Below are 25,213 nucleotides of genomic sequence, written 5' to 3' on the forward strand. Positions count from 1 at the left end.
ACCCTGAACCAGACAGCGTCTATAAAGTTAGATCTTTCCTTGACTTAGCCAGCTACTACAGAGTCTTCATCAAAGACTTTGCCGCCACAGCCCGGCCAACTACAGATACCCTGAAAGAAGAAAATGTTTCGGTGAGTAGACACATGTTCAAAAAGATTCGTGTTGAGTTTAACGAGACTCAGCGGAACGCATTTCAAAGGCTTCGTAATATTCTAGCATCCGAGGATGTTATACTCAAATACCCCGATCTCAAGAAGCTCTTTGACCTCACCACAGATGCGTCCGCAAGTGGCATCGGTGCAGTCCTGTCTCAAGAGGGAAGGTCAATCACCATGATTTCTCGTACCCTTAAACCGCCCGAGCAAAACTATGCAACAAACGAAAGGGAATTGCTGGCGATTGTATGGGCCTTAGGTAAACTGCAGAACTTCCTGTATGGCTCGAGGGAAATCAATATTTTTACCGATCACCAACCCCTCACATTCGCTGTTGCCGATAAAAACACGAATGCCAAAAGGATGAAATCTTATATAGACCAGCATAATGCCAAGGTTTTTTACAAACCTGGCAAAGAAAACTTCGTGGCAGATGCCCTATCCAGGCAGAATCTGAATGCCTTACAAAACGAAACCCGATCAGACGCCGCGACCATCCACAGCGAGCTGTCCCTGACCTACAGGCTCGAAACCACTGACAAACCCTTGAATTGCTTCAGGAACCAGATCATTCTGGAAGCAGCACCGTTTCCGCTCAAGCGAAACTTAGTCCTGTTCCGAAGCAAAAGTCGCCACTTGATCAGCTTCACTGACAAGAGTCATTTATTGCAAGCCCTAAACGAATTCGTTAAGTTCTTTTCCTAAAATGGGCAGTTTAGCAAATGAAGTGGTAGCAAATTGCAGGGTCTGCACCCAAGCAAAGTATGACAGGCACCCGAAGAAGCAAGAGCTCGGGGAAACACCTATCCCCAGTTATACTATTGAAATGGTGCATATTGACATTTTCTCAACCGACAGGAAGCTATTCCTGACTTGAGTTGACATATTTTCAAAATTTGCAATAGTGCAACCAGTGGTGTCCAGAACAATAGTGGACAACACAACACCCCTGCTGCAGATTGTCAACCTCTTTCCCAATATCAAAACGGTATATGGCGACAACGAACCCGCATTCAACTCAGAAAATATCACCTCAGTGCTCAAGAAGCTTCGACATTGACATAGTGAATGCGCCCCCACTCCACAGCTCGTCCAATGGACAAGTTGAACGGTTCCACAGCACACTGGCAGAAATTGCCAGATGTCTGAAGTTGGACAAAAAGACAAATGACACAGTAGAATTAATCCTGAGGGCAACGGTAGAATATAACAAAACCGTGCACTCAGTAACTCGTGAGAGGCCAATTGAGGTTATACACTCAGGGACCCACGAGCGCTGCCTAAACATCAAGGCCAGATTGGTTAAAGCCCAGCAGGACAACATCGAAAGATGCAACCCGACCAGGCAAAACCACATATTTGAGGTAGGCGAACAGGTCTTTGTAAAAAACAACAAGAGGTTAGGAAACAAGCTGACCCCATAATGCACGGAACAAAAGGTGCAAGCAGACCTAGGAACGTCTGTTCTCATTAAGGGGAGGGTGGTCCATAAGGACAACCTCAAGTAAGCGCTCCCTTTACAGTTAATTAATAAGTTACGTTAAGGAAAACCGGAGCACCGGATCTTTAATTTCCAGGTTCGCCCTCATGATGTTAATGCCCCTGGTAGTAGCGAATGCTCGGATCACCGACTTTTCGCATGCCAAATACATTCCCGTGTTAGATGGGCATGTGCTGGTGTTTGAACAGCGTGACCTTTTGAATCATTCAAGTAACCTTTCCGAGTACGCTATCATGATAGACGAAACACAAAAACTGTCCGAGTCCTTTCCCCAGTTCCATATGCGTAAATTGCTAGAGGTTGATACAGATCACATGAGTACGTTGTTGTCCGTCCTTAATGTTCACCACAGGATTGCCAGGAGCTTAGACTTCTTAGGTACAGCCTTGAAGGTAGTGGGTACTCCTGATGCCTCCGATTTCCTAAAGATCAAGATAACGGAGGCTCAGCTAGTGGAATCTAACTCTAGGCAGATAATCATCAGAAACAAATCAATAGACTAACCAACACAATCAATAAGATAATTAATGCCCGAAAAAACGACTTGGTTGACACCCCACATCTATTCGAAGCACTACTGGCAAGAAATAGGATGCTTTTCACAGAAATCCAAAATTTGATTCTTACCATTACGCTGGCCAGTCAAATATAGTAAGCCCCACAATCCTTGATCATGCCGATCTGAAATCGCTTGTCGAACAAGACACTCCTAAAGTAAGCTTAATAGAAGCATCTAAAATTAGAGTCCTCCAGTCCGCAAACATCATCCATATACTAATAGCCTACCCAAGGGTTAAGTCCAGGTGCAAGAAGGTCGCTGTCTACCCAGTCTCCCATCAACACATTCTCCGACGCCTCGACGACGACACACTGGCGGAATGTAAAGATGACACCTTCGCGGTCACAGGATGCATTGAGACCACACACCCCACGTTCTGCGAACGGACCCGGCGCGAATCATGCGCGCGTTCACTCCATGCGGGAAACTCTGCACAATGCCACACACAACCCATCCACTTGCAGGCAATAACGCCGGTTGACGACGGTGTTGTGATAATCAATGAAGCAAAAGCCCATGTTAGCACAGATGGTGGGCCAGAGATTCTGATCGAGGGAACATACCTGGTGACCTTCGAGCAAACAGCAACCATCAATGGTACCGAATTTGTAAACATCCGAAATGCACTAAGCAAGCAACCAGGAATCGTCAGGTCTCCACTAGTTAATATCATCGGCCACGACCCGGTGCTCAGTATCCCTCTGTTGCACAGACTGAACAGTGAAAACTTGCGCTCCATCCAAAGTTTTAAAGAAGAAGTTGAATCTGCAGGCTCGCCTAGGATCTGGTTCGCAGCTGGTGTCATCTTGAATGTTGGCGGAAGGAATGCTGAGTCGGCTTGCCGCTCATGTCTTGGTGGCGCGATGCATTGTCGTAGGGTAGACTAAGCAAGAATATTGTATGTACTTCAGTTCTAGAAAGGCTGCTCAATAAAACACAGCACGACTCCGGCGCATAGCCGTAAAATCACTTTGTACTTATTTGGATTGCTAAGCCACAAGGCTAGCAAGATAACTAAGGGGGCGAAGTCAAACCCTCCAACGTAATCTTCCTAACTCCAGCAATTATACCTAATCTTGAGAAGGAAGACCCCTGGACACAGGAGAGAAATACCTAACTTGCATAATTCTGGACACAGGAGAAAAACACATAACTTGTATGCTAGGACTTCGGGTCCTGATGGGGATGTTGGTGTTGATGCGGGAGAGCCCGCTGCTGCAAGGGCTGTTGCTGCATTGCCTGTCCTGGGTTCGGCGGAAGCTTTTCGAACATCATGCCGCTAAGTAGCCCCTGGGTTGCATGACGTAAGGTGGTTAAATAATTCCACTGGGCCCTTCTTGTGGCAATCCTGGGGATGGAACGCTACAGTTAGATGCCTGTTGCGGCTGAGCTCTTCCTGTCCACTGGCACCCTGTCCCTGTACCTGGCTACCCTGAAGTATTTGTGATTGAGGCAGTGAACGCTGTTGGTGGCCACGATAGTTGAGTGCGAGTACATTTGTGGGTCGCGCTTTCAGAGCACACGCGAATCCAGAATTTAAGCGTTACGAGAATGACATCAAACTTCTCAGCCAAGTCACTTTCGATTTCCTCAAAATCAAGTGCTTCGAGCTCGTTGACAATTTTTCTAAATGTTTGTTGAAGCCCATCGATCAGCTCAAAAGTCACCTGAATAACAAACTCAATAAACGAAATTAACTCAGAGCTTTACAAAGAATCCGCTCGATTATAAATTACAGCCGCTTTGCGCTTCAAAAATATCACCTTGTATTATCTGTGGTAACGTTTCCAGAATGATCAGCTTCCCATAGCAAGAGTATCAACAACGAAACGGCAGAAATAGCGACTCGAAATTCGGTTCAAGCGGGAGCATCCAGGAATAATTAGCGGCAGAATAATTAGCGGCAGTTATGGGTTGCGCACATTTTAACTGTTTGTATATATGCAATCCTGCGTAACCAATTACTTATCACAATCTTGAGAGTTGCTGAGTAAGAGAAACTTTGTCTAGCAACCAAAAAAGGCCAAACAAAATAAAGAGTTTTAAGGCCGAGTACGCATCACAAGCTCTAAAGAGAGAAGCTTAGTAATAGTACAAGCCAAAGCATATTATGAAAAGCAAGATAAAGAATTTTGAAGCCGGGTACGCATTACGAGCTCTAAAGAGATGACCTGAGTAGTGGTACAAGCCAACCCATATTAAAAACAAAAGAAATTAATTATAATACATAAACAAATAAATAAAAAAGAAGAGAGAGAAGAAATCTTTTAAGAAAAGACTAACTAATCAGAGTTGCAAACACAAAAAAAATATAATATAAAGGTCGGGTGGAGCAGGCTGCCCACCACAAGGCAAATAAGGAAAAATAAACAAACGAAAACAACTAAGCCCCAAATGTGAATTGGGGATATTATTTAATTCAGGCTGAATAATAATTACAAGCCAAATTATAAATCTAATAGTTGCTTTTGTATACCCCAACTATAAGTCCCATATTGAAAATAACTGACGGTGTCATAAAACCGTTTCAGTGCGAGGCAATGGACAGGGCATCCTCCAAAAAGAATGGCAGAAATGGCTAAAGGCGTTTTCCCCGAGGACGAGGAGTCCAGCTACAGTCAGCACTATATTCTTTACCTGCTGCGCTGGCTGAGCCCACCGACGAAATGCAAAATCCTTATCGGCCATTTAAATAAACACTTGTCACCGAAACAGAAGAGACATCTATTTAGAGGCCTGACACTTTTAGACACGGAAAGCTTTGCGGATCTTCTGCTGCGACTCCGTCGACAAATGCAAAGGTGTACGTTCGGATCTTCAAAAGCGGAGATTGCGGACATATGTCTTAAAGATAAATTATAGATAAATAATTACTAGATAGATTTTCTAGACCTCAAGAAAAGAAAAGAAACGCCACAGTCTTAAACGTAAGAACGTAAAAAAGAACGTCTTTGTATTTTGGAGGCCTCAATTTTCGATGAGAAAGGTAACGAGACACGGGCATCGAATTAAAAGTCCTCCGACTGGGAAGAAACATTAAAGGGATTGAAGAAATGGCTCCTTTTTTGAAATGAAAAAACCTCGAAGTACAACTTTTCATCGATTATGACATAAAACCCGTCCAGCAACCAATAAGAACGAGTTCCGGTAGCTATCGAGGACAAGGTCATCGAAAAACGCAGAAAAGCCCTGTGTCGAGACGTAATTGAATTGACGCACCCAAGCGCTTGGATATCTCCCATCGTCCTTGCGTTTAAAGAGATCGGGGACATCCGCTTATGCGTCGGCGTGCGACTGGCAAACAAAGCTATCCTACGGAAAAAACATTCCATTGCCAACCTTCGATTCTTTCATGACCAGACTCAAGGATGCTAAGTGCTTCGCACGCCCAGACCTCAAGGACGCTATCACCAAGTGATGAAGCGGGAAATAACAACGTTTTTTAACCCCAAGGGGACTTTTCCGATATAAGCGTCTGATGTTTGCAGTAAACTCTGCTCTTGAAATTTTTAAACGCCTCCTCGAGCAGATGGTATCTGCAGTACCGAACGGTATTAAATTTTTCGATGACATCATCATCTTTGGCGCGACCCACCTCGAAATCGACAGCGCCATAAAAGAAGTGTGCAAGATATTCCAGGAAAATTGTGTTCTACTGATCAGAGAAAAGTGCATCTGAAAGACAAGTAAACTAAAATTCCTTGGACATATCTTATCCGACAAGGAAATAGAAGACGATCCCGAGAAAATTGAACCGAGGCCCCAAAGAACGAATAGGAAATACGGAGTTTTCTCGGTCTGGTAACCTACGCCGAGAAGTACATCCCATATAGGTCCTCTAAGAAAGCTGCTTAAAACCGAAAACAAAATCAACCGTGGCGAAGCCGAGAGGAATGCCTTGAACAACCTAAAGAATCTGTTTTCCAAGGTACCCAAGCTATCATATTTCGATCATATTTCGCTGGTGATTGCCGATGCTAGCCCGGTTTCCCATAAAAGATATCTTTTGTACCTACGAACGGATAATGGAAGCTATTACGTTAGCGAGGATGAATTGAAGAATTTTTAAAAACACCGTATTGACCGACCGCAAACAAACGGAAAAGTTGAAAACATGAACAGAACCCTTGTAAAGCGCCTAAAAATAGTATACGACAATGGGAAAAACTACAAAGCGGAAATCCAAAAGTTGGTCCTTATGTTCAACAGGGTTATCCGTGAAAAAAAGGCCAGGCATTGGGAAGAACCTTGGACCTTTGAAAAATGTAAGCGAAAAAAGATAACCGACAAAAGAAGGGGGAAAGGAAATCCATATCGATTTTATTTGTTCCAGAAAAAACTTACATCAAACTTAGGCATGACGGAATTTATTGTGATAGAAAGACAGAACAGCATTGTAGAAATCGAAGGGTTCACAGGAGTAAACTTGGGATCCAGCCATTAAAGCTAAAACTTGTTAATAAGTAAGGGTGGTGGCGACCAGAGTTGCAAACAACCAAGCATCGGAAAAGCGGCGCCGTTACATAGCGGTAAGAGAAAGAAGACAATTTACTCTAGTGCGGACGGCGCGGTGTGTCAACGGCAAGACTGACTACTAATTATTGTATGGAATATTGGTAATAAATTGACTTCAATCGAAAGCGTGTGTGAAAGTGTGTTACTTAGCGATTTCAAACGAAATGTTTGTTATGGGTTTAACAAGCGACATTTTGAGATATGTACAAGCTACGAAAGCGAATGAATAATGAGCGAACAGCAGAACGCTAAGGTGTAGGTGCGAGACTGCATGAGAGAGAGCGAGAAAGAGGAGCTTAGATAACGAAAGATAATGGACAGCTGAGGTTCCGTAGCGCTAAATGTGGCTCCGAAGTTCGAATGTAAACGAATAATAAATTTGGGAATTGCTGGCGGCTGCGTGACCCGACAACAACTATAAAGATAAATATCAACTTAAAATTCAAGAACTTTAAACTAATTTGATTTTAATAAATTTAGGTAATATAAAATTATTTCTATCCTTAGAAGTTTTGAAATAAAAAGAAACGATATTCTGCATATTCTTATTTCTGACAGTGCTGATTAGTTCCCTCCCTCTAAAGGGGTTGCATATGCATTACAGGGTATAATCAAATACATTAGAATAACAAGATGTGTAACATCAGTTTTGTACTATGCATCCACTTTTTTGGTGAAGACCAAAAATTTCCCTTTCTCCGCACGCCTAAAATTGAGAGCGTATTGTTTGTCTAGCTAATTTTAATCGGTACACCAAAAACACTGTGGCCACGCCCCTCCTTTTACCAACAAAACGACCAATACGGTTACGACCACACTTTTGAACAATTTTAAATTTTCTTCTCATTTTATATCTAAATTATTTTTCATAGCATATTTTTAATACATACCTAACCAAAACATCATTGTTTTTATTCGTTTTCAAAAGACTTCTAGAAAAGGTACTTTTATTGGGAGGAAAGTTATTAAAGATCCGTGTAGATGGAATTTCTTTCACGGTATTCAAAAAATTATATAATGCTTTAAGTTCTTTTGGCACTATGCATGCCGATCTTGTTGGCTCTTTTAGCAGCTTGTTACATTTGGTCCACTCAGAATGATTTCCATTACATATATATCCAGATTTATTAACAATAAACTGACAGCTGTTGCATTCAGAACATGATTCAATAGCTCCGAATGTCAGTAAATCGGCAGTTTGATCAAATAACTTTTCTGTGTCACCAGTTACAGGTTGTTGATTATTAAACTTTAGAAGTATATCAATGTCTTTCTTCTTCATTTTATTTTTAATGTCATCGCGAAACCTGAAGTAGGCATCATTTTGATCTTTTAAGCGTTGTTTCTTTTCTCCTTCTTCATTTGTATCTGATAATTCCATCTTAGCTCTTTTTGTATCTGGTAGTTCTTCAGATTTTATTGGTCTGAAAAACAAAAAAATGTATATATAATTTACAAAATATTATTAAGTTAGTAGTCGAATGCCCCCCGCCGGTCAGAAATTTTTAATCGACTTTGCCTTCATTTGCCTTTATAATATAGTACTGGCAAGAAATAATTAAGTAAGTAAGTATTAGTAAGTAAACTTACAAGCCGATTGTTCTGGAAGCTTTTAAACATTTTTTTACACAAATCAATATATGCACGTGTAACGCTCAGTGTCATAACGCTGGAAGTGCCTCAATTGAAAATGTCATGTTGGTCTAGTATTTTGTATTAGCTATTTCTAAGAATTATATGTACCAAATGAAAATATATAGTTTGTTTGTTAGAGCATTTTGGCATCAACACTCATTCCATTTTTTTTATTCCAGCTTATTCCGAAAAAAAATCTTGTGCGAAATACGTATCGCGCACTAAGTCCATTTTATCATCGACAAAATCGTCAAAATAAAACATAATTTGCGTACATATTGAGTCATTAGCTTACACATAGACCCAGTTATGTTTAATAAGTTATCAACTTGTAAGTCCGAGAAATAAATGAGAAAAAGTTAGGATGGCCGTGTCAAAGTTTTTGTTTTTTTGGCAAATCGATAGAATTTAACAAGACTAATTAAATTTTGAAAACACATAAAAAACTTATTAAAAAATGTGGGCGTCACAGTTTTGGGAGTTAGAGTGGGCGTGGCAAAACGTTATTTTAAAAATTGATAAAACATAAATAAATAGACTAATAAAAATAAGAAAAATATCAACACGTTTTTCAAAAGTGTAGGCGTGGCAGTTTTGTGCGGTTTGTGGGGGTTAGAGTGGGCGTGGCAACATAGGTAAACAAGCTCGAGCTGCGCCTTTGCTTCTAGAATCTGTAGGCTAAATCTCAACCTTCTATCTTTTATAGTTCCTGAGATCTCGGCGTTCATACGGACAGACATGGCTAGATAGACTCGGCTATTGATCCCGTTCAACAATATATATACTTTATATAGTTGGAAACGCTTCCTTCTGCCTGTTACATACTTTTCAACTAATCTAGTAAACCTCTTTACTCTACAAGTAACGGGTATAAAAACCCTGTTATGTAGTTCACTTAGGACCGATAGAGATCATCACTAAATCACTTTTTAACACTAAACAGGTGACACTACAATATGAGTAATAAATGACGTATTGCATGCAACAAGATACAGCGTCTGCAAGACAGCCTTCGAACGTTCCAGGAGACGCACCGAAGGATGGCGGCCGCCACTGGTACTGCCAGTCTAGTGGATGCAACAGCGATGCTGAGCGCGGCGAGGAAACGGACGGAACAGACGCCAGCGCGACCATCTTCACCCGACGTCAATACGCCCACACCCCGAGGATACCCCAATACCAACACCACGCGGACGATCATTAACAACCTCATGCCCAAACTCGGGGACTGCGCAGCACGACTCGATCAATGAGGCAAGCTACGTCGGAAGATATTCTGGACATCCCCACGGCGAGCCAGAACAGGTGGTGCTCGAACATCGCAGCAGGTGCGCAGCTATCAGCAGGGGCAGTAAACGAGATACGGCAAGCAAATAGCGTGCCTCATCGATGATGGGGATAAAACCTGGAGAGTGACGTTCTCGAGCGCCAACCTAGTAAAAATTACGCAGCAGAATGCGCACATCGAGATAAAATAAAAAGAAATAATAATAAAACATAAAATATGTGTGAGAGAAAATATTGAAGACACATAAAATAAAGATAGAAAACAAAAAAAAAAACATGAACTAAAAATATTTGAATATAAACAAGCCCCCAAGCCTGGTACGTCAAACATGAATCTAAATCTTCTCACTTTGGTAGACCAGACCGCGGCCTCTTCAAATCATTTCACTTTGGTAGACATGACCGGCCTCTCTAACCATTCTTACCTTGGTAGACCTGAAAGGCCTCTCAAACCATCATCACTTTGGTAGACCTGCACGGCCTCTCAAACCTTTCTCCCCAGGGTAGACCTAAAGGGCCTCTCAATCGTTCCCCTCTAACTGGTAAACCTCAACAGCCTCTCCAATTCTTTGCCGTTCACAGACATTTGGAAACTCCCAAGAAGGCTCATGGGCTCCCACCTCGGGATTTGGTGCGAATCCTGAGGAATCCTCAGGACGATCCTGAGGCTGACCACGAAGACAGCCGCCGCCTTGAAGACTATTGTAAACCTATTAACTACGCACGAATAAAGACCGTATAACCAATTACTGTATAATTTCCACGTCTTCTTCTTAGGACCGGCTCGGATTTTCTTATAGCAACTCCACCTGAACCAAATAATATAAATTCCTGAGACGAATCCTGGACATCCCATATACAAACACTTACAGATAGACACAGTGGCGCCCGAGCAGGTGTAGGGGTTGCAAGGAGACCGACACCGAGAGAGAAATGTAGAGCTTGGTTTACCTAGCAGCGAAGGACAAACTAACGGGATACGCAGCCGAGTTCGGATTGGACACGTCAGGGAGAAAAAAGAAATTAAGAGGGTTATTGGCAGCATTCGCGCAAAGCCCGGAGCAGAGCGGAGCAGTTATATAGAGACTCTCGGAGCTAAGGTGTAAATACAATAAGGAGAAAAGTCCAGCACGCAATTCGATACCATGAATAGTAGTAACCGAGGTAGCGGAGCAGTAAGAGGAAATGGACCAGAAGATGGAGCGGAGAGGCGAAACGGGAATCGTAGACCGGGTACAAAACTGGGGTATCCGCTTTTAAGGCTCGAGCAACCCGTTAGAATTCTTGAGCAAGATGGAGCAATGGGCCACCGGTTGCGGAATCCAGAAAGACCAGCTCGACCAGACGATGCCGTTTCAGCTATCGAAGAAAGAAAAACTTGACCGGATCTACCGGAACTTCAAAAGAAAATAAAACCACATACGCGCAGAACGGAATTCGAGACGCTAACACAGTTCCTCAAGCTGCCAGAAGAAGTAGAGGAGATAGAGGCCTCCGAGAATCAAACAAGAGTCGACCAGCCACGTTTACAGCAGCTACGACGTATGCATACGGTGCGGCGGAACAGTTCACGTGTTTGCGGAAGGAACGGGGAGCAGGCCTGAGTAGATAAAGCTGGCGGCTCAGACGGCTACACAAGAGCCAGCAGCGGGAGAACAGTTGAGTTGCGATGGATTCCAGATAATAGCCATTGTAAAGAGTAGGAAGACTGGCGAAGAAAGTAGTGAACAAAGAAGCGTCACGAAGTGCGATAAGCTTGGGCACGTACATGGACCTCAGGAAACATGGCAAACAGAGCGGAGCCCGATCGGAGATAACGTTAGCCAAAACAAAAGAACGTAAGAAAGTTTACAATGGAAAGCCGGTTCGGAGGGAGTTCTTTGCACTATGCAACCACTTTTTTGGTGATGGCACTCTCTCCGCTCTCGTAAAACTGAGATCGTAATAAATCTTTAAATAAAAGCATATTATTGCTTGCTTGTGCTAGAAAACGATTTTCGGGACGAAACCAATTTTGATCCAAAAAACCATTTCACAAATTCGGAGTTTTGGCCAATAAAGTTGCAATCTGACTGGTTTGGGGGCTTAAAAGCGTTAGAGCGGGCGCGGCATAAACGATAAAAATTTACGACACTGATTAAATTATTGAAAAATGGTTCCAAAATGTGGGCTTGGTTGGTTTGGCCGGTTTCAGGGCGTGGTAACGTGGGTCTTGCACTGCGTCTTTGTCTCTAGAATCTGTATGCTGAATTTAAACTTTTAGCTCTTATAGTTCCTGAGATTTTTTTTCATTTTTACTAGTCGTGTAAATTTCTATCGATTTAACAAATAATTTTTTCCCACGCCCACTCTTGATCTTAAGTCGCCAAACAGGTCACACCCACACTTTGGAACAATTTTTCTCAATTTATTCGCCAATATTTATCGATATCCCAGAAAAATGATACATTTTGCGTTCGCATTCACATTAGCTGAGTAACGGGTATCTGATAGTCGTTTTCCCATTTAAGGAAAAACCTAAAAACCTGAAAACGCATTTCCAAATGCTATCTATCAATTGTATACCAGTCGTCGAAGCGATCGGGTGTAAGCGCACTCTCTGTGTAATCCGAAACCGATTTTGTGATTCAAGCATCTATGCGATGCAAGATCGCTTAACAAAAAAATAAAAAACAAAGAAAAAAACAATACTTGAATAATTCAATAATAAAAATATGAGCCAGAGCGATACTCGCGCTCAGCGTCAGCGCAAGCAAGACGAATGCCGGCTCTCAATTCAACGTAACAACGCGTACTTTTCTTATGTCTTCGCGACACTTGCAAACGCAGACAACGAGCGGCCAATAACCCAAAACCCAACGAACCTTCTTGTACCAACAAATCATGAAGAGAGCAAGAGCTCTCCCGCACTTCTAGCTCCGACACAAGCCCCGCTATCTGTAACAACAACAACTGGAGCAATACCGACAGCCCGCTCTACTTCGCCGTTGGCTGCACCCGCTCACGCTCTTACTGAGTCAGCAAACGAGCAAGAGCCAAACGGTACTGCCACACAACGAGCAAAACAAAACACAAACAAAAAAAGAGGAAGCTTAGCCTTAGAAAAAAAATATACACGACAATTGATCAACAATGAAGCGCACGCAAACAACAACAGATTCGCTTTGCTGGCAGATACTGAAAACAGTCGATAACGAAGCAAAGAAAATAAAGCCTCCCCCACTTCACATTCGCGAGAAAAGCACAAACGGATTGGTAAATTCATTGATTGGCCTTATTGGAAAAGATATCATTTGTATAATAAGAGGTACTATTAATGAAACCAAGTTTCAAACGAAAACGGAGGAAAACTACAGAGAAGTCACAAACTATCTTACTGCAAACAAAACATGCTTTTACACCTACCAGCTTAAAAGTAGCAAGGGTCTACAAGTAGAACTGAAGGGCATTGATGCCCCAAAAGCGTACACAATATCAAAAACAGAAACAGGCAGATACAACAACTCTTTAAGATTGAGCTTGAACCAGAGAACAAGCATCTAAAAAAACTAAGTTCATCCAATTTATAAACTTCAGCTCCTTCTGGACTGTAAGATTACAATAGAAAAGCCTCATAAACGTAACGCTCCTGTACAATGTATGAGCTGCCAATAATACGGCCATACGAAATCGTATTGCACACTTCGCACAGTGTGTGTAGTCTGTGGAGATATCCACGTCTTCATACACTGCCAAGCTAATAAAGAAAATGCAAGCGCGAAGAAGAGCGGAAACTGTGGGGGTAATCACACAGCAAACTACAGAGGCTGCTTGCTTCTGCCTGTTATATATTATTCAACGAATCTAGTATGCCCTTTTACTCTACGAGTAACTGCTATAAATATCAGACCTAAAAAACATTAAAACTAATAATAATAATTGTGAAATTCACTACCAGAAGCATACAGAAAAATTCCTGCGCAGAGTAGATTTGCCTATATTTGCCTAGACAAACTCACAACAAAGCTTTGTAACGAACTGATTTTTTTATTTTCACTCGCTACGGATTGCAGCGGCTAGCTCAGAGAGTTTGTGCGTTCGTCCCACCAAATTTATGATTTGTGTGATTGCCCGACCAAGGAAAAGCAATGGGTTCTTATTATAGTCGTTTATTTAACAGTCTTATGGATAACTCCTCCGGCGATCTCGCTGCTCCTGCTGTGTTTCTCCTGCAACGCCTTGCCTCCGTTGTCCTTTTTGCTCCTTTACTAGGGATTAGGATGTTATGGGGCAGGGTGTATCGTCCTCGGGCGAGGCAACGCTCGTCCTGGGACCACCTGCACCGACCACTGACTCCACTGACCCTTACGAACACGCCAAGTTCTTGCCTTCCCTTCTGAAGGTCCCTCTGCCGGCCGGAACGGGTTTAGGATGTTATGGTGCAGGGTTTATCTTCCACGGGCGAGGCAACGCTTGGCGTGGGACCACCTTTGCTGGCCATTGACTGCACTGAACATTTCTGACACGCCAGATCCTTCTCCTCTACTCCCAGGATCACTCCTCGCTTGTGGTAATCGTCCTTCCGTGGCCTTCGGGCTTCTTGCCGCCCGATGCTTCCACTGTTTCTTTCCTTCTGACTTGACCGCGCGTTCTCACTCCCGAACTCCTTCCGTTAACGCTCCGACGCACTATCTTCTTCCACGCGCGATCTGGCTGACTGACTGAATGATTCCTACTCCTCCGCCTTCAGACTCCGTTCCGACTGCGCGCTGACCGCGGAACTCGCGCCGGAACTCTCCTCGACTATCCTCGCGTACGTACGGCTCCTCGCGTGACTCGAGCTGGACTTGCGCCGTCCCTTTATAGGCCGCGGGGATCCCGTTATTTCCCCTTTTGCGCACGGCCCGCTCGGGTACAAGGTCCAACAGTTGTACCGTTAGTTAACGGTGCGTCCTCTTTGTGCACGCACCGTTACCGGTCGACCCGACCTCTGTGCCCTTGGTCAACTCGAGTCCAAGGTCCAGAGCGGTACCGTTAGTTCACGGTGCGTCTTCTTTGCGCATGTCCGACGTCCGCACCGTTACCGGTTGACCTCTGTGCCCTTGGCCAGCTCGAGTTCAAGGCCTAACGGGGTACCGTTAATTCACGGTCTCTCCGCTTTGCCCTGCCCGCCTTGCATCGCGGCTGTTGCTAGGCCACTCCCCTACACGAGATTTTTGGGGAGTTTTAAGACTCCTCACAGCTTCTCAATATAAATTAAGAAGCCAAGGTCCTTTAAAGAGAGAGAGAGAAAGAGCATCGCTTTTGCATGCCCAAGTTGGGGAGAGCTCTGGTGATGTCGGATGTTTTAAGTGTGCAAATCTTTTATCTATGTGCGCCACACTAGTTATAGTTTTGATAAGCTGCAAATCAACAGATTCTAGAGACATAGACGCAGGGTAAATTTGCTGATCCATGTTGCCACGCCCACTCTAACGCCCACAAACCGCACAATATTGCCACGCCCACACTTTTGAAAAACTTGTTGAAATTTTTTCACATTTTTATTAGTCTATTTTCTATAGATTTTCTATCGATATCGCACAAAAATTATGAAATTTAGAGTACGCATTCACACTAGCTAAGAAAGGGGTATCTGATAGTCGGGGAGCTCGACCATAGCATTCTCTCTTTGTTCAACTAAACTTCTGACTGCCTTCATCCAATCATCAGGCAACTGAGATTCCCCAAGCTTATTCAATTCAAAATATGCAGCCCGGCTGAGAGCGTTTGGATACCTTTTCTTTAATCAATTTCCTGATCAATTTCCGATTTCGTAGTCATAGTCTTGTAAAGGGACTTTTTTCATTATCATCGTCATTGCACGCGAATTACAATCTGTGACTATTTTAAACTTGGTTCCCAGGACATACACACGTCATTTTGTCAGTGCTGCAATGACTCCTACAATGAGTTCGAATGAGTAATATTTTTCCTTACACGGCTTCGTCTTTCGACTCGTGTATATGACGGTATGTAACTGACTATCCCTTTGCAACAGCACTGCGTTGAAACCAAACTTAGACACGTCCGTATATATCTCAATAGCCAACTTCGAATCATACAGTTTAAAATCTGGTTTACTAATCAAAGCTGAAAGAACCATCATCGGCTCGACAAAAACTATCTCTAGCTACGCCAAAACTGTTGGTTAAGCCACCTTTGGCGCAAAAACGATTTCATCTCGTTGCTTTAAGGTTAGTGCCCTTAGCTGGGTCATCACTTGTTTGGCCGCTAAAACCAGCGCATTTGTTATCACATAGCCAACAAGTCATATATGCTTCATTTTCTGATATGCTTCAGATACATGCTTCCTTACTGGTGTAAGGATTCGTTCTTCTTCTGTAGTATTTTCTTAAGTCTACGATAAACCCCGTCCGATGACGCACAAAATGCGTCTAGCAATGCGGTTTTTAAAGTTCTTCAATCACGAACGTCACTCTGGCTACGAATAAAAAGCTTTGCCACTCCACTGAGTGGAGTTCAATCGACGTGTACAATCGACAATACACAGCGCATAGTTCTCATCTTCGAATATAAAGATATGCGGGATTTTGATGAGTTGAGGACAATTCCTGGCGCAAGACCTGGATATTAAGCAGCATTACATCAACATCTAATAATTCGGGCTCATTGCTATAACCGATCGGTAACAGCAAGTAGTAACATTTACGTTACCTGCTCTATCACCATGACTCAAGCAGGTGGTTAACGTACAACAATTTACAATACCTCTGCAACCATGTCTTTTGGAAACACCTTGTTGAACAAAACAACGACATCTGCAGACCGAAAGTATTTGTTTCAAAGAACAGGCATGAAAGGTCAAGGAGTTGCTCAAGCTGTCCCATATACAAACCCGTCTCCACAAAGGAACGAACACGGCACGGGTACCCCAAGGAACAGCTGCGCTGACACCATCTGACACAAATCCAGAATTACTTTTTTCGAAACCAACAAGTATCGCTCCCTGGCCTATACCAAGCACTGACAATATTAGTTTTGCAGACGTTTTAAAATCAGGTATGACGCGTCCCAAACCTCACATGAAGAACACACAAAATTCTGCGAACCACCATTCAATGGCGTTTCACAGCGAAAATTTGAGCTAGCTCAATTCCTACATGATAAGCATATCGACGTAATGCTGCTTCCATCACACCTCAAAAATCTGTCTGACTTGATTGACTTCGCAGTCACAAAAAAATATTTCTCGCAGTTTGGATAGAGCTCTGAGAGATCTGTCATCTGATCACTCGCCTGTACTAATTCATCTCATCCGGTACGCGGAAAACTTTAAACCACCTTACAGACTGACTTCGCACAAAACAAAATGGCTCAGGTATAAAAAAATATATAAGTTCACACATTGAGCTAAACCCACAACTCAGGTTTAGCTGGAACGGAAGCAGCTCGTAATGCAACACCTAAAATCGCAAACGTTACAATTAATCCGAAAAAGACTAACGCATAAATCGAGAAACTCCTTCACGCAAAACGACGCTTACCTAGAGAATGGCTAAAAAGCTAAAAATAACCACACGGAAGCTGACAAAACGCTCTGAAACAAGAAGAAGAATACGCTAAGAGTCGATATATTGTGTTTTGTCCAAAGGAAATATCTAACATAATTAAAAAAATCTCCGCCCGAAAAACCCCCGGCTACGCCCTTATTACCCCGGAAATGATCATCGAGCTGCCACATTCTGCAGTTCGCTACCTAACACAGCTCCTTAATGCCATCACCAAACTTGGCTACTTTCCACAACGATGGAAGAGATCGATCATTACAATGATTCCAAAGCCTGGTAAGGACCACACAGTTACCACCAATAAGCCTACTCCCATGTATATCGAAACTATTCGAAAAATGTCTGCTAATCAGACTGAATCCATACCTGAGAGCCCACAATATAAACCCAGCCCATCAATTTGGCTTTCGCGAAAGCCAGGGAACCATTGAACAGGTTAATCGAATAACGACGGAGATAAGAACTGCATTTAAAAATCGAGAATATTGTACAGCCGTATTTCAAGACGTATCCCAAGCATTCGACAGAGTTTGACTAGACGGCCTAATGTTTAAAGTTAAAACAGCTTTACCCGAAGGAAACCCCAGACTTCTAAAGTCAGAAAGTTTGCAGTGCGGTGCAACACTGCCACTTCCACTGACCACGAAATTATGACTGTACTCCCCCAAGGCAGTGTTCTTGGGCCTACATTATACCTCATCTATACTGCTGACATTCCTACAAACAGTCGCCTAACAGTGTCCACGTTTGCCAACAATACAGCTATCCTTATCAGTTCAAGGTCCCCAATCCAAGCTACAGCACAGCTGGCATTGCACCTCATAGACATTTAGAAGTGGCTCTCTGACTGGCGAATAAAAGTAAACGAAAAAATGCAAGCACGTGACATTTACGCTAAACAGACAAGATTGCCCGACACTTTTGTTAAACATCATATCACTCCCGAAAGCAGATGAGGTAACGTACCGAGGAGTACACCTTGACAGAAGACTCACATGGCGCAGGCACATTGAAGCTAGAAAAAACCCATCTTAAACTCAAAGCCAACTACTTACACTGGCTCATCAACGCTGGCTCTCCCCTCAGCCTGGATCATAAGGTCTTACTCTATAATTCTGTATTGAAACCCATCTGGACCTATGGCGCACAGCTATGGGGCAACACAAGCATCAGCAATATTGACATCAAACAGCGAGCACAAACAAAGATTCTGAGAACCATAACTGGGGCACCGTGGTGCGTTCGGAACGAAAACATCCAATGAGACTTAAATATTCCACCAGTCATCAATGCAATCACAGAAATTATGGAAAAATATCATAGCAAGCTTTCCTCGCACCCCACCACCTACGAAGAAAAAAACCCCGCTCAGAAGTCGTTCACGTCTCCGACGAAAGGACCTACGAACCCAGCGAAGAAATTTTTAGAGACGTTTAATCTCAGAACATTTAGAAAAATAAACAACTTTTTAGAAAAAATTTCTAAGATTTTTAAGTTAAGATTTTAAAACTTATTGTTAGTTCTTATTCAAAAAGATTCAATAAATAAAAGCATATAAAAAAAATCTATGCTTTTCAAACTTGTTTTAAACACAACAAATAAAAAAAACCATCCGAAAATATGTTTTTTTCGCGGTTTGTCTAATTTTTTGAAATTTTCGATTAAAGTTAAAAGTTGTACAAGTAAATTTAAGATGTTTTAAATTTAAGATTTTCTAAAATAAGTATAAAATATTTTTTCGCCACAAAAGTTGATAAAACTAATTTTAACATCGTTAAGATGCGTTTGATATTAAGATCTCGCAAATCTGCTAAAAACTATCCTAAACATGTTCAAAAATGTGGTCGTGGCAGGTTTGGCCTTAGAGTGGGCCTGGCAACATGGGTCAACAAACTTGCGCTGCGTCTTTGTCTCCAGAGATCCTGAGATTTCGAGGTTCTTACGGACAGACGGGCATGGCTAGATCGACTCGGCTAATGATCGCGATCAAGAATGTATATACTTTATATAGTAAATGCTTGCTTCTGCCTGTTATATATTATTCAACGAATCTAGTATGCCCTTTTACTCTACGAGTAACTGCTATAAATATCAGACCTAAAAAACATTAAAACTAATAATAATAATTGTGAAATTCACTACCAGAAATGAAAGCATACAGAAAAATTCCTGCGCAGAGTAGATTTGCCTATATTTGCCTAGACAAACTCACAACAAAGCTTTGTAACGAACTGATTTTCTTATTTTCACTCGCTACGGATTGCAGCGGCTAGCTCAGAGAGTTTGTGCGTTCGTCCCACCAAATTTATGATTTGTGTGATTGCCCGACCAAGGAAAAGCAATGGGTTCTTATTATAGTCGTTTATTTAACAGTCTTATGGATAACTCCTCCGGCGATCTCGCTGCTCCTGCTGTGTTTCTCCTGCAACGCCTTGCCTCCGTTGTCCTGTTTGCTCCTTTACTAGGGATTAGGATGTTATGGGGCAGGGTGTATCGTCCTCGGGCGAGGCAACGCTCGTCCTGGGACCACCTGCACCGACCACTGACTCCACTGACCCTTACGAACACGCCAAGTTCTTGCCTTCCCTTCTGAAGGTCCCTCTGCCGGCCGGAACGGGTTTAGGATGTTATGGTGCAGGGTTTATCTTCCACGGGCGAGGCAACGCTTGGCGTGGGACCACCTTTGCTGGCCATTGACTGCACTGAACATTTCTGACACGCCAGATCCTTCTCCTCTACTCCCAGGATCACTCCTCGCTTGTGGTAATCGTCCTTCCGTGGCCTTCGGGCTTCTTGCCGCCCGATGCTTCCACTGTTTCTTTCCTTCTGACTTGACCGCGCGTTCTCACTCCCGAACTCCTTCCGTTAACGCTCCGACGCACTATCTTCTTCCACGCGCGATCTGGCTGACTGACTGAATGATTCCTACTCCTCCGCCTTCAGACTCCGTTCCGACTGCGCGCTGACCGCCGGAACTCTCCTCGACTATCCTCGCGTACGTACGGCTCCTCGCGTGACTCGAGCTGGACTTGCGCCGTCCCTTTATAGGCCGCGGGGATCCCGTTATTTCCCCTTTTGCGCACGGCCCGCTCGGGTACAAGGTCCAACAGTTGTACCGTTAGTTAACGGTGCGTCCTCTTTGTGCACGCACCGTTACCGGTCGACCCGACCTCTGTGCCCTTGGTCAACTCGAGTCCAAGGTCCAGAGCGGTACCGTTAGTTCACGGTGCGTCTTCTTTGCGCATGTCCGACGTCCGCACCGTTACCGGTTGACCTCTGTGCCCTTGGCCAGCTCGAGTCCAAGGCCTAACGGGGTACCGTTAATTCACGGTCTCTCCGCTTTGCCCTGCCCGCCTTGCATCGCGGCTGTTGCTAGGCCACTCCCCTACACGAGATTTTTGGGGAGTTTTAAGACTCCTCACAGCTTCTCAATATAAATTAAGAAGCCAAGGTCCTTTAAAGAGAGAGAGAGAAAGAGCATCGCTTTTGCATGCCCAAGTTGGGGAGAGCTCTGGTGATGTCGGATGTTTTAAGTGTGCAAATCTTTTATCTATGTGCGCCACACTACTTATAGTTTTGATAAGCTGCAAATCAACAGATTCTAGAGACATAGACGCAGGGTAAATTTGCTGATCCATGTTGCCCACTCTAACGCCCACAAACCGCACAAAATTGCCACGCCCACACTTTTGAAAAACTTGTTGAAATTTTTTCACATTTTTATTAGTCTATTTTCTATAGATTTTCTATCGATATCGCACAAAAATTATGAAATTTAGAGTACGCATTCACACTAGCTAAGAAAGGGGTATCTGATAGTCGGGGAGCTCGACCATAGCATTCTCTCTTTGTTCAACTAAACTTCTGACTGCCTTCATCCAATCATCAGGCAACTGAGATTCCCCAAGCTTATTCAATTCAAAATATGCAGCCCGGCTGAGAGCGTTTGGATACCTTTTCTTTAATCAATTTCCTGATCAATTTCCGATTTCGTAGTCATAGTCTTGTAAAGGGACTTTTTTCATTATCATCGTCATTGCACGCGAATTACAATCTGTGACTATTTTAAACTTGGTTCCCAGGACATACACACGTCATTTTGTCAGTGCTGCAATGACTCCTACAATGAGTTCGAATGAGTAATATTTTTCCTTACACGGCTTCGTCTTTCGACTCGTGTATATGACGGTATGTAACTGACTATCCCTTTGCAACAGCACTGCGTTGAAACCAAACTTAGACACGTCCGTATATATCTCAATAGCCAACTTCGAATCATACAGTTTAAAAACTGGTTTACTAATCAAAGCTGAAAGAACCATCATCGGCTCGACAAAAACTATCTCTAGCTACGCCAAAACTGTTGGTTAAGCCACCTTTGGCGCAAAAACGATTTCATCTCGTTGCTTTAAGGTTAGTGCCCTTAGCTGGGTCATCACTTGTTTGGCCGCTAAAACCAGCGCATTTGTTATCACATAGCCAACAAGTCATATATGCTTCATTTTCTGATATGCTTCAGATACATGCTTCCTTACTGGTGTAAGGATTCGTTCTTCTTCTGTAGTATTTTCTTAAGTCTACGATAAACCCCGTCCGATGACGCACAAAATGCGTCTAGCAATGCGGTTTTTAAAGTTCTTCAATCACGAACGTCACTCTGGCTACGAATAAAAAGCTTTGCTACTCCACTGAGTGGAGTTCAATCGACGTGTACAATCGACAATACACAGCGCATAGTTCTCATCTTCGAATATAAAGATATGCGGGATTTTGATGAGTTGAGGACAATTCCTGGCGCAAGACCTGGATATTAAGCAGCATTACACCAACATCTAATAATTCGGGCTCATTGCTATAACCGATCGGTAACAGCAAGTAGTAACATTTACGTTACCTGCTCTATCACCATGACTCAAGCAGGTGGTTAACGTACAACAATTTACAATACCTCTGCAACCATGTCTTTTGGAAACACCTTGTTGAACAAAACAACGACATCTGCAGACCGAAAGTATTTGTTTCAAAGAACAGGCATGAAAGGTCAAGGAGTTGCTCAAGCTGTCCCATATACAAACCCGTCTCCACAAAAGAACGAACACGGCACGGGTACCCCAAGGAACAGCTGCGCTGACACCATCTGACACAAATCCAGAATTACGTTTTTCGAAACCAACAAGTATCGCTCCCTGGCCTATACCAAGCACTGACAATATTAGTTTTGCAGACGTTTTAAAATCAGGTATGACGCGTCCCAAACCTCACATGAAGAACACACAAAATTCTGCGAACCACCATTCAATGGCGTTTCACAGCGAAAATTTGAGCTAGCTCAATTCCTACATGATAAGCATATCGACGTATTGCTGCTTCCATCACACCTCAAAAATCTGTCTGACTTGATTGACTTCGCAGTCACAAAAAAATATTTCTCGCAGTTTGGATAGAGCTCTGAGAGATCTGTCATCTGATCACTCGCCTGTACTAATTCATCTCATCCGGTACGCGGAAAACGTTAAACCACCTTACAGACTGACTTCGCACAAAACAAAATGGCTCAGGTATAAAAAAATATATAAGTTCACACATTGAGCTAAACCCACAACTCAGGTTTAGCTGGAACGGAAGCAGCTCGTAATGCAACACCTAAAATCGCAAACGTTACAATTAATCCGAAAAAGACTAACGCATAAATCGAGAAACTCCTTCACGCAAAACGACGCTTACCTAGAGAATGGCTAAAAAGCTAAAAATAACCACACGGAAGCTGACAAAACGCTCTGAAACAAGAAGAAGAATACGCTAAGAGTCGATATATTGTGTTTTGTCCAAAGGAAATATCTAACATAATTAAAAAAATCTCCGCCCGAAAAACCCCCGGCTACGCCCTTATTACCCCGGAAATGATCATCGAGCTGCCACATTCTGCAGTTCGCTACCTAACACAGCTCCTTAATGCCATCACCAAACTTGGCTACTTTCCACAACGATGGAAGAGATCGATCATTACAATGATTCCAAAGCCTGGTAAGGACCACACAGTTACCACCAATAAGCCTACTCCCATGTATATCGAAACTATTCGAAAAATGTCTGCTAATCAGACTGAATCCATACCTGAGAGCCCACAATATAAACCCAGCCCATCAATTTGGCTTTCGCGAAAGCCAGGGAACCATTGAACAGGTGAATCGAATAACGACGGAGATAAGAACTGCATTTAAAAATCGAGAATATTGTACAGCCGTATTTCAAGACGTATCCCAAGCATTCGACAGAGTTTGACTAGACGGCCTAATGTTTAAAGTTAAAACAGCTTTACCCGAAGGAAACCCCAGACTTCTAAAGTCAGAAAGTTTGCAGTGCGGTGCAACACTGCCACTTCCACTGACCACGAAATTATGACTGTACTCCCCCAAGGCAGCGTTCTTGGGCCTACATTATACCTCATCTATACTGCTGACATTCCTACAAACAGTCGCCTAACAGTGTCCACGTTTGCCAACAATACAGCTATCCTTATCAGTTCAAGGTCCCCAATCCAAGCTACAGCACAGCTGGCATTGCACCTCATAGACATTTAGAAGTGGCTCTCTGACTGGCGAATAAAAGTAAACGAAAAAATGCAAGCACGTGACATTTACGCTAAACAGACAAGATTGCCCGACACTTTTGTTAAACATCATATCACTCCCGAAAGCAGATGAGGTAACGTACCGAGGAGTACACCTTGACAGAAGACTCACATGGCGCAGGCACATTGAAGCTAGAAAAAACCCATCTTAAACTCAAAGCCAACTACTTACACTGGCTCATCAACGCTGGCTCTCCCCTCAGCCTGGATCATAAGGTCTTACTCTATAATTCTGTATTGAAACCCATCTGGACCTATGGCGCACAGCTATGGGGCAACACAAGCATCAGCAATATTGACATCAAACAGCGAGCACAAACAAAGATTCTGAGAACCATAACTGGGGCACCGTGGTGCGTTCGGAACGAAAACATCCAATGAGACTTAAATATTCCACCAGTCATCAATGCAATCACAGAAATTATGGAAAAATATCATAGCAAGCTTTCCTCGCACCCCACCACCTACGAAGAAAAAAACCCCGCTCAGAAGTCGTTCACGTCTCCGACGAAAGGACCTACGAACCCAGCGAAGAAATTTTTAGAGACGTTTAATCTCAGAACATTTAGAAAAATAAACAACTTTTTAGAAAAAATTTCTAAGATTTTTAAGTTAAGATTTTAAAACTTATTGTTAGTTCTTATTCAAAAAGATTCAATAAATAAAAGCAAATAAAAAAAATCTATGCTTTTCAAACTTGTTTTAAACACAACAAATAAAAAAAAACCATCCGAAAATATGTTTTTTTCGCGGTTTGTCTAATTTTTTGAAATTTTCGATTAAAGTTAAAAGTTGTACAAGTAAATTTAAGATGTTTTAAATTTAAGATTTTCTAAAATAAGTATAAAATATTTTTTCGCCACAAAAGTTGATAAAACTAATTTTAACATCGTTAAGATGCGTTTGATATTAAGATCTCGCAAAACTGCTAAAAACTGTCCTAAACATTTTCAAAAATGTGGTCGTGGCAGGTTTGGCCTTAGAGTGGGCCTGGCAACATGGGTCAACAAACTTGCGCTGCGTCTTTGTCTCCAGAGATCCTGAGATTTCGAGGTTCTTACGGACAGACGGGCATGGCTAGATCGACTCGGCTAATGATCGCGATCAAGAATGTATATACTTTATATAGTAAATGCTTGCTTCTGCCTGTTATATATTATTCAACGAATCTAGTATGCCCTTTTACTCTACGAGTAACTGCTATAAATATCAGACCTAAAAAACATTAAAACTAATAATAATAATTGTGAAATTCACTACCAGAAATGAAAGCATACAGAAAAATTCCTGCGCAGAGTAGATTTGCCTATATTTGCCTAGACAAACTCACAACAAAGCTTTGTAACGAACTGATTTTCTTATTTTCACTCGCTACGGATT

General features: G+C 42.7%; 1 protein-coding gene across 1 annotated transcript in view; it reads right to left on the bottom strand.

Annotated features, from left to right (window-relative positions):
* The window catches only part of Parp1 (Poly-(ADP-ribose) polymerase 1), a 125,704-nt gene that overhangs the window by 54,443 nt on the left and 46,048 nt on the right, over positions 1 to 25,213 (bottom strand). Inside the window, exon 4 of the mRNA NM_001110982.3 lies at positions 7,621 to 8,154. Coding sequence (NP_001104452.1) covers positions 7,621 to 8,154 — 534 coding nt within the window. The remainder of the gene's footprint in view (positions 1 to 7,620; positions 8,155 to 25,213) is intronic.

Source organism: Drosophila melanogaster, chromosome 3R (assembly GCF_000001215.4).
Source record: "Drosophila melanogaster chromosome 3R".
Taxonomy (NCBI): Eukaryota; Metazoa; Arthropoda; class Insecta; order Diptera; family Drosophilidae; genus Drosophila; species Drosophila melanogaster.